General features: G+C 46.0%; 1 protein-coding gene across 5 annotated transcripts in view; it reads left to right on the forward strand.

The window, feature by feature from the left end:
• Nucleotides 1–15,148, forward strand: part of LEMD1 (LEM domain containing 1) — a 492,643-nt gene that overhangs the window by 360,136 nt on the left and 117,359 nt on the right. For all 5 annotated transcript variants that reach the window (XM_086923443.1, XM_086923442.1, XM_086923440.1 and 2 more), the window contains one exon: nucleotides 12,539–12,619. In XM_086923443.1, coding sequence (XP_086779569.1) covers nucleotides 12,539–12,619 — 81 coding nt within the window. The remainder of the gene's footprint in view (nucleotides 1–12,538; nucleotides 12,620–15,148) is intronic.

Below are 15,148 nucleotides of genomic sequence, written 5' to 3' on the forward strand. Positions count from 1 at the left end.
GATGTATCCAACACTTTTCTGTCATACTACAAAATCCTTTACACTTCCACACTCACGGGGGAACACCGCAACCCGGGACCGTATTTGAATCAAATAGCCATGGTGTACCTAGAGAAAAACATGCAGGAGTTTTTGGCCATGCCCATTACACCGGATTTTATAATTGAGGCAATTGACTCATTGAAAAGCTCCTCTGCTCCCGGCCTCGATGGTTACTCAGCTGACTTTTACAAGGAATACAAGGAGGAACTTGTCCCTAGGCTTGTCGAGGTATACGCCGAGGCGCTGGAGGTGGGCATTCTCCCACCCACGCTCCGGGAAGCGGTTATTGTTTTATTACCCAAACAGGGCCGTGACCCCTCTTTGTGTAGCTCCTATAGGCCCCTATCCCTCTTGAACTTGGACTACAAGATTTTGGCCAAGGTCCTTGCAATTCGTTTGGCGCTGCTCGTGGAAACTATCATTTCGCCGGCTCAGTCCGGATTTGTCCCACATCGATCCACTTCCCTCGATCTTCGGACACTGTTTTCTGTTTTACACAGAATTGAGCCCTCCACACCAGCTGCAGCCGTGTTCCTGGACGCGGAGAAAGCGTTCGACACCCTGGAGTGGCCCTTTTTTTTGTCAATTATGAGACGAATTGGGATGCCTGCTATGTTTGTGGCGACGGTGGAGTTACTGTATTCGGCTCCCACCGCCCGGATACGATTGAACAGCACCATTACTGAAAGCTTCACACTTTCACGAGGCACCCGACAGGGGTGTCCGCTATCCCCGCTCCTGTTCATCATTGCGATGGACCCCCTGGTACGACATTTTCAAGAGAAACATCTCCACAGGGGGCTTCAGTTCCGCACCGGGCCACTATTAGTCTCGCTGTATGCCGACGACACTGTTTTGTATGTTCGGACTCCTCAGTCCAACTTGGAGCCGCTATTGTCGGAGATTACCCGGTTTGGCGACTACTCGGGCCTTAGAATAAATTGGCACAAATCAGTCATTTTCCTGCTCACCCCCTCCACCTTGCAGTGGACCTGCTCGTTCCCTCTAGAATGGAGCACCGACTCCGTGAAATATTTGGGTATCCACATCCACCTAGACACAGTGTCCATTGTCTGTTTGAATTACGGACACGCCCTTGATTTTTTGGAAGATCACATGGAACGCTGGATTCGCCTCCCACTGTCTATGGCTGGCCGGATTGCCATCATCAAAATGATTGTCCTCCCCCTGTTTTTGTATTTATTTAACAACATTCCGATCCCTCTCACCAAGATTTTTTTTTCACAACTCCGCTCCTCACTGCTGCGTTTGATATGGGGCGGTAAAAACCCACGAGTGGCCTGGCGCACATTGACACTCCCTTACGAACATGGAGGATTCGGAGTACCAGATTTATTTCTTTATTACCTAGTGGCACAGAGCTCGTACGCATACCCTTGGTTTCACCCGGATGCCAGGATTCCGTATCTGAGACCTGAAACTGACTTGGCACTCCCTGTGGCCCTCACTTCCATCCTTCCTAGGGGACTCCCTCGGGGACCCACAAGACATACAGCCTTTGTCCACTACATGTTGGGCTTGGGATAAAATACGACGCCTATTACACATTGAGAAACTATACTTGCCTGCACTGCCGTTGCCTAACCCTCATTGGCTCCCCATTACAGGCGAATCGGTGGTACAGCGCACACTGTCCAAATACCAATTACACACGGTCGGAGATCTCTTCCCGGACGGCCATGCTTTCTCCCTTACGGAAGTTCACCGCTTCACGGACCGGGCGTTCATGGACTCATTTACGCTGACTAGACTTCGCTCAATGCTTAGGGCTGAATTCCCCACATTTCCGCTCCCTCCTGATGACACCCCAGCGCTCACATTTATAATAAAGAACCAGAAGGGGGCACATGTCGTATCTAAGTTGTATAAGTTATGCCTTGCCTCAGTTCCTTCCTCCGACGCAAAGGTGCGTGCCACTTGGAAGGGCGACCTGGGCATCCAGATCACAGACGATCAATGGGCGGAGTGTTGTGCTACCACGAGAGAAGTGTCCATTAACACCAGACATAAACTTATACACTTAAAGTTCCTGAGGAGGACGTACCACACTCCCGCACTTGCTCATAGAATTGACTCTAGCAGGCCACACAATTGCCCTAAATGCAAAGCCCCACAGACAGATTTCGCCCATCTTTCCTGGACTTGCCCGCAACTGCATACCTACTGGCTACAAATGCACCGGGTTCTGGGGGACATATTGGGCATGGACCTGCAACCCAGCCCTGAAATTGCGCTGCTTGGTTATGTTGCCAACTTCCCACGCCCTCTTCGTAAACTGGCATCCATTGGCTTCCTTTTAGCTAAACGTGAAATGGCGCCGCTCTGGTGTGCCAAGCGCGCTCCAACAGTCCGCGCTTGGCTCCGTAGTATGGCCTACTGTAATATTAACAGCGTTGAATATTCAGAAATGATTCCAATTGCTTCCAGACCGATTGACATATGGGGGCCATACCGGACGTATGTGGCGACGCTCGCTCAGGAGGCACAATCCCAATCGCTTAACTCCTTTGTTCCAGCGGGGGTGGGATAGGGAGGGCTACACTGCCACGTAGGAACTGCCTCCATCGTTATTTTCATTCGGATCATATATGATTAGCACTTCTGAGCATCGATGCTGGTCGCTCCGGTGGTTTGCGGAAAGACCTCATGGGCTGCCTTGGGTGTTGCCTTTTTCACTGTGGGACTCCGATGTCACTCCTATGATGTTTGGCAGAGAACTGGTCTGTACCTGAACGCCTTGATGTTTTCATTTCCTACTGTGCCATATTGAGAAAGGAATTGTTTCTTGTGCTGATTGATCTCCTCTACTGTACTCGCAATCTTACCGATTTGACACACTTTGTATGTTGCTAATTATTTTTTCTTCAGTTCCTATATGATTTTCTTTTTTATTTCTCGTTTCGTAAAAAAAAGCAAAATGTACTATCGCACTGTGTCATTCTAGAAGTTTGCAATCCCTCTGTGATACATCTCATTATTGGTTGTTGACTCAGCTTATTCATCTCGATATTTACCTTGATACATATGTATGTTAAAAATGGATTGCTTTCTTGTGCAATAAACAGACTTACAAAAAAAAAAGTACTAGGGATCGATGTAACACCTGGCGTGATAAAACAGGCCTTAGGAAACATAGGCGATACGGTCCACTCTGTGATCTTAAAACTACAGCAATTGTGTACGGTATGCATGTTGTACCATACCTGAAAAGATAGCCAAATGGGCCCAAGGGAACAACTTTGGGGATATGACGAAATGCCCTAAATGCGGAATGCATGCTGCTAACCTCATACACATGTTCATAGAATGCCCAGAATTTAAGGCTTTCTGGCAGACGATAGGCCAGGCGCTACATCTTAAATTAGGATTGGATTCCTCATTAACAGTCCCAGAAATTATGCTAGGCTATAAGGGAGATAAACCAGCACTCGCACGACTTTTCTCAATTTTGATGGTCGCCGCTCGATTAGCTATTGCTCGTGCATGGGTCTCTTCGATACTGCCATCTATTGGCAAGTGGTGGACTATTGTTAAGGGAACGTTTGGTTTAAAAACAGCTCTGGCTCAAGCTAGGGGTGTTTGTTCCTTTGTTAAGCTAGAAGCAATGTGGGGACCCATGGATCTGAAGGCATCACTCTAATTAACTAAATGAGGAGGTGCAGTTCAAGGGAAGGAAGGAAAGGGAAAGACGGGGGAAAAAAGATTATATTTTTTGTATATACTTTGCTAATATCTTGATGTCCGGATCATATGTGTTCCTTATTGTAAATGATTTTGCTCCTTTCGTCCTTGATTTGAAATGGCTGTCTTATTTGCCCTTTTTAGGGTTTTTTTCTCTTCTTTTACATTTGCCCTTTATGATGACAATAAAAAATATCAACAAAAAAAAGGTTTCTGTTCCTAGGTTACTTGTCTTTAATATCGCTTTTTATGGTGGAAATTTGATCCTAATTGCAGATTCCTCACTGATCCCATTCTGTGGAATGGGCTCTTGTTTGCCATCTGAAAGTGTGCCAACATAGATATCTGCACATTTTGCTGATGGACTATATGCCTGAGGTGGCATACCAGCCTTAGAAAGTAACTGACATCCACGCCCCTAGGTGGCGCTTATATGCAGCCCCGCTTGTCACTATGTTGACAGAATGTCTACCTAGGGTTTGATCCACAAGTCCATGAACAGATGTCCATAAGGAAGTTGTTGCATACATATCTTCAGGGTATGTAGATATGAAGTTAAGAGTAGTAATCCTACACCAATGGGACGCAATGGTCTCCACACTCCAAGAGATGGACATTGACACAGGGAACCAGACTACATCAGAGAGGGTTATTACTCAGGGTATATCTCCCACTGACGTAACTGCAGACTGAAACCGACGCCTGCACAGAGTTAGCCCCTCTGCCTCGGTGCCCCACTGTCACTGGCTCTTAGTGGCCCTTGACCCCCCAAATACACTCGATACAACAGCAGGTCTTGAAGCGATTCTTATTGCTCCACAATGTCCAAGACAGACCTGGTACTCCAGTCTGCTAGACATGTCCAAAGGACAGATAATCAAAGTCAATACGGAGAAGGACCTATTGACCATGCAACAGGGCCAAGTCTTTCACCCAGAACCAACCTCGCTACACCTAGGCGACTGAATACATAGTTTGAGCACCTCAACCTGCCTCAACGAACTATGGAAATTCTAAAAGAGGCAAGGGAACAAAGTACAGGAAAATTCTACGCGCAAAATGGAAACGATACACCACCTGGTGCACAGTTAACAATCAAATGAGCTCAATAAACACACAGGAGAAGGTAATCAGATACGTAGCTCCTCTCCTAGACAGTCACATCAACTACTCAAGCATAAAGGTGTACCCCCCTGCCATCATAGCATACACCAGGTGAAAAACATGCAAAAGCTTCTTCACAAGGCCTTTCGTAAAACTATTCCTAGAAGGAAGTAAAAGAATTGCTCCTCTTAGAACAGTGCCAGTACCTATGTGGAGTCTAAATACAGCACCCACACAACTAATGGCAAAACTCTTTAAGCCCACTCCAATACATTGCTTTCAAAACAGCATTCCTGATCGCCATCACATCCCTACGGAGAGTAAGTGAACTACAAGTGTTGACTATACAGTAACCATACATGCAAATCCACAAAGACAAGGTCATTTTAAAAACAAAACCCACAATTTCTGCCAAAAGTGGTATCCAAATATCACTTGGACCAAAAATATTCTCCTCCCGGTTTTCTTCAAAAACCCAACAGCAAAAGGAGATTGAAGCCTCCATACCCTGGATGTACGGAGAGCACTACTGTACTACCCAAAAGGTACAGAACAAACATACAAATCAAAACAACTGTTTGTTGCCTACTAGTATACCAATACAGGTACGCCTGACTCAAAGGTTACAATCTCACGATGGATAGTCCAAACAATCCAGCTATGCTACGCAAATGCTAACAAAGAACTACCGAGACGTCCAAAAGCTCACTCCACTAGGAAAAAGAGAGCAACTTTTGCATTTATGGCCAATGTGCCCATTGACACTATATGTGCAGCAGCCACATGGGCTTCACCACACACCTTTACCAAACACTGCTGTGTGGACATACAAATGAATTAGGAAGCACAAATAGGACAGAAGGTACTTCAACACCTGTTCGCAAAGTCTTGCTCTTACCACAGCCCCCCCAACAGGGGAGAAACCACTTCGTAGTCTAATGCAAAGCATGTGAATCCAGAAAATGATTTGTACTGCATAACGAAATGGTTACTTACCAGTAGGAGTATTTTTGTAGCTTGAGTTTTCTGGATTCACAAGTGACCCACCGACCTCCCCTACGAGAAATACAAACAGGTGGGAATTAATCTAAGTAAAAAAAAGAACCATCTAAAGGACTATAAACTAAAGTCTTAAAGAAAAAAGAATCCTAAGATGGCTACCACGCACAACGACCTCCAGGGTGCTGTCTGATGTCACATACCTGGCACCAAATGGCGGTTGACAACGCCCCAAAAAAAACCAAGAGCAATTCCGGACCCATCCACAAGATGGCAGAATAACGCACAGCATGTGAATCCAGAAAACTCATAAAGCTGCAAAACTACTCCTACTGGTAAGTAAACATTTTGTTCTTCAGCAAAGCTTCTACCAGTGCTTGAATTGAGAGGGAACAATCCCTGAAGATATAAGAGTGATTGTGAATCTTACCAAGGGCTTCGCTAAGAAAGGACACCGCTTTCTTGCAAAATGCATTGGATAAGTATCTAAAGCGGAACCCAATCAACTAGCATGGGGATATCCTAACCCACTCCCCAGAGTTAAAGTAGGTGTCCTCTCAAAAGGTACACTTGCATGGCCCTCAAAGTGAATTGCTATATATTGTTGGGTACCCTTTTTTATATTAAAAAATGAGTCGCAGAGCTTCTGGCATGCAATAATATTAGAGTACAATGCATCTGGTTTAGTCCGTTTTAATGCACAATTAAAAAATCTTAGTCCTATTTGAGAAATACTCCTTCCTAGTTCCGCACAACTGTTTTATGTTCTTTAACTGTAGCTTGCTATTCCATTTGAGTGCATACTGAGTATTCCCATCTCCAGGAGCTTCTGCTGAGCTGGTCTGAATTTGTAGACGCTGGTTTAGGTCTGATCGGAGTTATTTTGACTAAGTTTGGCGCCACCTCATCCATACTATTGTATATCCAGGCCAGCGAAGAACTCTGCTGTGTCGTTTGGTGATAGGACGATCAATATTCTATTTGATAGAAACCCTGTGCCATTCAAGTTTTTTTTGTTTTTAGAATGAACCTCCGAGCTCCCAGACAGAACTTCGAATAGTATTTTTTTTTCAAAAATAGCCTTGCCAGCTCACGGGTAATGTCAGGAGAGATGTGGCTCACACTGCTGCTCTTAATGATTCTCCAATTCATTACAAAGTTTTCTAAGACCTTGTTTAAGGATCTATCTATCATCCGATGTGATTAGGTTTTAATCAGAGTGAATATTTGGGGTTGTTTCAGAATAATCACATAATGACAATTTACCTTTCTCATTATTTGAATCTTTCATTGTAACATCCTGCCCTTTCCTCACTATAAAATTTTTCCTATGAAACTCTTCAAAATGCGGTCTTAACACAATCTTAGGTCTTCATGCGTACACTTTTCTGTGAGCCAAGACGCCTGCTGCTAGCACTAACCGTATTCTGTGCCTCTGTAAAACCATATCCATCAGCATGCACCTGCAGCTCCATACTCTTTCTTCAGGAAGTGTGGAGCAAATTATTAATAATCTGCTGATGCAGGGTCACACCACTAAGCCACAGGTAAGGTGGAAACAACACTGGCGCGAAGTCAAACCATAGGTCATTTATTTGATCATTCATGAATGGGTCTCCATCCACAAGTACCATCAAGATACCCAAGGAGAGAGCACACTTTTACGATGGTTACATAGCTTTATACAGGGAACATCACAATCAAGGAACGCCCATTAGTAAATCGTACTTTGGAAAGAACACACAAATAAGGAAAGAATTGACAGCCTCGGTGCCTTGTGTAACTGTCGCGTCTTTGAGGCTGCACAACAAGATAGGCTTATTTGAACAAACTTTATTTAAGGCTTTACTATTGTTTAAAACACACATGAAACCCACAGTGCAGACATCAGCTGTTCTTTTGTGCTGACTTTGCATGTTTACACAGATTACAATGTCTCAACTCAGATTTGTGACCTTATGTTTATGCAGGTGTGGTGTTAAGGATAGAGTCAGGCTGAAACGAGAGATTCCGTTTTTAAGGTTACACAGTAGCACTCTCAGCCAGCGACCTTAATGCAGGGCCGGTCCTAGCCATGGGCGGTATGGGCAGCCGCCCAGGGCCTCGCGCTCAGGGGGGCCCCGTCGCCGGCCCCGCAGTTGCAGGAATAATAAATGATGATGGCCTGGGGAAAAGCACTGCGCAGTGGTGAGCACAGCACAGTGCATTCTTCAGTCCGTCCAAATAATATCGAAAGTGTGTGTGTTTCTCAGGGGGGCCCCGCCGCCGGCCCCGGCATGGTGTTTTATTCATGTGTGAATTTCAAGGTTATTTGAGGGATGGGGGATAAGGGTGTGTGCGCGCGCTTACGCTTATATAAATAAACAAAATCACATCCCTGGCTTCCACAGACCTGATCCACAGAATCTTTATTGTGGAGACTGTGGGGCCCCCGCCATGAGTAAGGAGGCCCTTTGTTTCAGAAGTGTTTGTTTCAAGCTGACGTATCCAACTTTAAAAAAATGACAACGTAGAACGGCCAACTTGATCTGGGTAAAAAAAATAAACCTTTACACGAATCTTTCGTTTGTCGCTGTTGCTACCTCATTAATCCTAAAGGATGTCAGGCAGAGATTCTAATAGCCGTGAGTGTTAGTACCTTCCTCCTCCAGTTGTGAATTATATTAGTGCTGGCTTAGAGTGGCTGGCCAGAAGCCAGGCCCCAATCTTTTCTGGAAGACAACAAACAGCTTGGTCTAGTAGGTGATAGCAGCAAGGCCAGCAATTATGCCGCCTCTCCAGGACAAGGGCGGGGCAGCACCTCTGTTAAAAACCTTGTCTGCCCTTTGTGTATTCCGTTTCCCAGCAACAGAAGGCTCTTTTGTGTCTAGGACTAGCTGGACATTAACAGGTAAGGAGAGGTGGCTGAGGGGAGGAGGGAGCATCCAGATCAGACTGGCATGGCACAGTAGTACAGTGTTAAGAAAAGTGTCTCGCTGCTGCTTTGAGGCACAGGGGAGGTGTTTTTCCATCCCATGGGCCTCGAAGCACTCGATCAGGTTGCAAGGCCATCTGTGGGGCCCATTTCACTGGGACTTGGCCCATTATCCAGTGCTGCGAAGCCCAGAGCAGGTGGGCCTCGCAGCATTCCATTAGGGCCTAGGCTGCAAGGTCCTGGTGTGGGGCCCCCTTTGCAGGGCGTTTTATCCATTAGGTAGTGCTGGGAGGCCCAGGGCAGGGTTGCAAAGATCTATTTTCTATAGTCAAGTTTCTTTTATTTTGCCACGTCTTCTTTTCTTAATTTGCACTCATGCTTCCTTTTGTTTTTGCTTGTGGACACTGTTCTCAAAAGGTGAGGATTATGTTATTGCAAAGCAACATTGTTTCTTTCTCATGTGCATTTTCAGAAATTATGTTTTGACACATAACTGTGCAGTACACCCCCAATCTGCCCCACTTCAATCCACCCCACCTCAGCTCACCCCACACCAATCCACTCCACTTAATACAATCCACACGAAACCAATTCACCTCACTCCACCACATTCCAATCCTCCCATCCCAATCTGCCCCACTACAGTCCATAACAATATGCCCCACTCTAATTTTCTCCAATCCAATCCAAAACAAGCTTCCCCACTCTAATCCATAACAATCTGCCTCACTCCAATTTACCCCACTCCAATCAAACACAATCTGCCCCACTCCAGTTTACCCCACTCCAATCTAAAACAATCTTCCCCACTCCAGTTTACCCCACCCCAATCCAAAATATTTTGCCCCACTCAAATCCAACATATTTTGCCCACTCCAATTTACCCCAGCCCAATCCAAAATCTGTTGCCCACTCCAATTTACCCCGCTCCAAATTATTTTTCCCCACTCCAATTTACCCCACTCCAATCATAAATATTTTGCCCCACTTCAATTTACCTCACTCCAATCCAAAACAATCTGCCCCTCTCCATTCTGCCCCACTCCAATCCACAATAATCTGCCCCACTGAAATCCACAACAATCTTCCCCACTGAAATCCACAACAATCTGCTCAACTCCAATTCAAAACAATCTGCCCCACTCCATTCTGCCCCACTCCAATCCACAACAATCTGCCCCACTCCAATCCAATCTGCCCCACTCCAATCCAATCTGGGTCACTCCAGTCTGCCCCACTACAATCCACTACAATCCGCCCCACTATAATCCACCCCTCCTCACAACATTCCACCCCACTCCATTCCAGTCTAGTCCACCCCACTCCTGTGGACCACACTCCTGTTCACCCCACTCCACCCTACTCCACCCACCCCATTCAGTCCACCCCAATCTGCTCCAATCCATCACCCCGCCCCAGTTAAACACAACCCACTAAATCCAATCCCTCCTGCCCACCAAATTCTAATTCACCCCAATCCACCCCACTACACCAGTCCAATCCACCTCCTCCAGTCCAATCCAATCCACTCCCTCCAGTCCAGTCTAATTCACCCCACTCCAAACCACCCTACTCTAGTCCAATCTATCCAATCCAATCCACCCTACCTCAAACCAATCCAACACACCCCATTTCAATCCACCCCTCTACAATCCAATCCAGTCTATCCACTCCAATCAACCTCACTCCACTAAATCAAATTCACTCTACAGTCCAATCCACCCCTAACTTCTCCAATCCAATCTACCCACTGTCTCAATCCACTCCAGCCCACTCCACCCGATTCCAACCCACTCCACTCTACGGCACTCCACTCTATCGTACTACACTATATGACACTGCACCGCCACTGAACCACTGAACTCTACTCCCCTCTACTCAACTGTATGACATTGTACTCCCTCCTACTCCACTCTGCAACACTCCACTCCATCAAATCCAGTCTGACATTCTACTCCCACCACTCCACTCAAGGTCACTCTGTGCCACTAACTTTTAACTGTTCTTTTCCAGAAGGCCTGGGTTGGGCTATAATTCCTGGTAGGGCTCTTTTAGGAATTTCTGCTGTGCTTACCTGACAAGCGCTTAGAGACCCCTGGGTTATAACCCGCTATATAAATAAAATAAAATAAATAAATAAATAACCATGCGGAACAGCAGCCACGCTAATGTACAACATGCCAAATACACATTGCCACATTGCCAAAGCCAATTGCTCTTATAGGCGAGACCTATTGGCTTTGCCAATGCTTGTTAAAGGTTATGTTATTCTGAGCCCTTGCCAAGAATACCATGAAAAGATGCACACAACACATTGGGTATAAACACAGTAGTGAAACACACAATACCTATGTAATGGTGTGATAAAGGTACTTTTAGCTGTCATTTGAATTACCGCTACCATATAAAAGTGTTTAATTCCACTTTTTCTAAGGAGTTGCTATTATACTATATAATGACGCTCACCTATTGGATCCTGGAAGGATCATTGTCCAACACATAAATTCAAACTACTGATCTGCAGTTATACAGCCGTTATACAATTATACAGATGGGTGCAACTCACAAAACTATTCTGCTATCATCTGTGAAGATACAGAGGTCTTTGCTTGCCTCCTCTCCAGGCTTTGTTGGCCAACAGATTTACTATCCAATCCAGTTACTCAATTAACAACCACACACAAGGATCTAGGCCTTGCACTTATTTAGCCTTGTTTGTTGCATGTACTGAGTACAACCACACTTTACGGAGCTGGGAGAGGGAATGAAATAAAAAAAACACACACTTACCTGTCTGCCGCTTGCCATCACTGCTGCCTCCTCTCGGTCCTCTCCCCCACTTCCAGGGCAGGAAGCAGGATGCATCGCACTCCTAGCCTCCTGATAGTGGTCTGAGCACCATGGATCGGCACTCAGCTAGAGAATAGGAGGCTGGGCATGTTCTCCATGCAGGCTGTAATGCAGCCTGCAAGGAGACCATGCAAAGTGCCCATTAATGTTTGGCCAGCCCCGAAGGCCGGCCAAACGTTCATGCGCACTTTAGGGAGTGCAAACTACTCCTTCACTCCCCTGCTCTGTCAGCAGAGCAGCCACGCCCGTCCCTCCTGCAAAGCTGCCGCAACAAGCAAAAAATAAAATAATAACTTATATATTATAATTTCATGTTTCCTTAAGTGACACTGCTTAAAAGCACTGGGGCGAACCTCCTCCGCCACTGGATGTCGGTTTTCTATGATGTCACTTCATGTGATGTTCCATGAAAATTAGAGGGGCCTCGCATCTTCTATTTCGCCCAGGGCCCCACAATTCCTAAGACCGGCCCTGCCTTAATGTGCATCTTAAGAACTGAAAAGGACCTACAACATTAAAGGTCACTGACAAGCCTATATTGACAAAAGCCAGGCCCTTTCCTGTTCTCCCCTCAGGGGTTCTCACCTGCAGCATGAGCTAGCGCAGGCAAGGGAAGATTACAGCCAGCATCAGCATTGAACATCTATTGCTTTTCAGTTAACATAAAGGTAACTTTCAGGAAAGGAACTTAAGGTGTTGAGAGAGTTGACTAGAGCATTTCTTGAGTAGGTTTTCACACAAAGGGAGGCTGCTAGACTGGGATTTGGGATATATGCAAAGCATATCTTTGTTTTCAATCTTGGACATTCCCTGCATGATGGGAACATTCCTGCCTGCATCGGTAACAAACTGAGCAGAGCCTGCTAGCTGCAGAAAGAATGTTAATGTAAATTTGTTTGGACTCTAATTATCCTTCTTTTATTTCAGACACAATTCACTACACCATCTGAAGCCAGCAAGTCCAACACCGCATTCGAGTCGTCATTCAGTGTCTCTAGGATGGTGGAGCAGGAAAGTACCACATATGATAATTTGTATACATTATGCTCCTGACCTGCAGCAGTGAGTAGATGCTGTGACCTCCAAAAGGAAGTTTGAGCCTAGTAATGAATATACTGAACAGTCATTCTGTGGTTACATACCCAAATAGTATTTCTTTAAGCACAAGGTGTTGAAGGTGGTCAGTGTGCTTCCATGTCTTCTGTAGTTTCTTTCCCTTTAATGGGATGCAACATATTTCAGTTGTGCTAATTTCAGTTTACTAACGGAGGGGCATGCAACATTCTTTATTTAACCTCGTTATTTGGTTATCCATGTCCTTTATTGCTAATTATTGGAACCTTACACAAGACTGAAAGAGTGCACACTGTATAAAATGTTGCATAGACATGTGCATGCAGCCACCCCAGTGTCGGGACCTAGTTACTTTTCCGTCTGTCATTTAGGTGAAGCTGAGACTTGTAATAGTAACATTTGTATCAGCACAGAGGTAACCTAGTCTTAGTTTTCTTTCCCATAAGAAGTTTTTCTATTTTATTTTTTTCTGGCTTTAAGAGGCATAGTTTTATTGCATTCGATACAGTTTACCCTTGTGCATAGAATAAACACCACTATTCCACTGTTAGCGCGAATTCCCAACTAGACTATTAATAAATTCACTCAAACTCCTCAACACCACCCATAAACCTCCACAGAACTATGCTTAACTTGAGTTCTCCAAACCTCCAATATATTTACATAAGTGTCAAGGCAAATCATCAATGATATATAATAAATAATGCACATTTATCCCCAGACTGTAATATGCTACTGACCGAGCATTACACAACACCCAAAACACAATACGAAAGCAATCCGGGAAACACACACTCAACCGTTACAAATCACGCCGTGTAAAACATACCACCCTATTTATATTCACTCATCCAGCCTTCTGATCTTTATTGCCACATCCCCTTCGACCACCACTTCACTGCACACAGGATTTTCCAGGTCCAATGTATAATTATCTATTAATTAGCTGCCAATTTAGCACTATCTAATATCATTTAGGCATTGCCTGCATTCGCCACCAAAACCTTTTGACGCTCCGCCCCTAATTAAGGAGAGTCAGTAGACAGGAAAGGGAGAATCCTAAACATTAACGCACATTCAAGATCATTTAGAAACCCCATACAAAAAGGCTTTCCAGTTCAATATTTGTAGATATGTTCAAATAATAGTTTCCTTACAGGAAACAAACGCAATAGTCAAGAAAACTAACGTATTCCAAAAACCGTAATCAATGAAATGATGCAATGTGCCTTAAGAAATTAAACTAGCCGGGCACATTTAGCATGCCCTCATATAATAATAAATGGGCCATCATGGGCATCTAACCGTCTCTAAGCAGCAAGCAGAATGTCTAGTAACAAGCATTTACAATGCAATGGTCTCGGCATTCTTAAAGTTAGAGCTATTGGCATTGCTCATGACATTATTTTTATTTAGGTTTTAAAACATAAATAAATGGCATTGTCATTTACAATGCCAATAGCAGGGCAGGAGAGCAAGCACAACGAACGAGGGGGCAGGACAGCAAGCACAAGCAACGAGGGGGCAGGACAGCAAGCACAAGCAACGAGGGGGGGGCAAGAGAGCAAGCACAAACAACGAGGGGGGCAGGACAGCAAGCACAAGCAACGACCGGGGAGGGCAGGAGAGCAAGCACAACCAGCGAGGGGGCAGGGCAGCAAGCACAAGCAACTAGGGGGCAATGGAGCAAGCACAACCAACGAGGGGGCATAACAGCAAGCACAAGTAACGAGGGGGCAGGAGAGCAAGCACGAGCAACGAGAGGGGGGGCAGGACAGCAAGCACAAGCAATGAGGGGGGAGGGCAGGAGAGCAAGCACAACCAGCGAGGGGGGGCAGGAGAGCAAGCACAAGCAACGAGGGGGCAGGACAGCAAGCACAAGCAAAGAGGGGGCAGGACAGCAAGCACAAGCAAAGAGGGGGCAGGACAGCAAGCACAAGCAAAGAGGGGGCAGGACAGCAAGCACAAGCAACGAGGGGAGGGCAGGACAGCAAGCACAAGCAACGAGGGGGGGGGCAGGAGAGCAAGCACAACCAGCGAGGGGGGGCAGGAGAGCAAGCACAGCCAGCGAAGAGGGGCAGGAGAGCAAGCACAACCAGCGAGGAGGGGCGGGAGAGCAAGCACAACCAGCGAGAAGGGGCAGGAGAGCAAGCACAACCAACGAGGGGGCAGGACAGCAAGCACAAGCAAAGAGGGGGCAGGACAGCAAGCACAAGCAAAGAGGGGGGGCAGGAGAGCAAGCACAACCAGCGAGGAGGGGCAGGAGAGCAAGCACAACCAGCGAGGAGGGGCAGGAGAGCAAGCACAACCAGCGAGGAGGGGCAGGAGAGCAAGCACAACCAACGAGGGGGCAGAGGAGCAAGCACAAGCAACTAGGGGGCAATGGAGCGAGCACAACCAACGAGGGGGCAGGACAGCAAGCACAAGCAACGGAGGGGCAGGAGAGCAAGCACGAGCAACGAG

Source organism: Lissotriton vulgaris, chromosome 5, assembly GCF_964263255.1.
Source record: "Lissotriton vulgaris chromosome 5, aLisVul1.2, whole genome shotgun sequence".
Lineage (NCBI taxonomy): Eukaryota > Metazoa > Chordata > Amphibia > Caudata > Salamandridae > Lissotriton > Lissotriton vulgaris.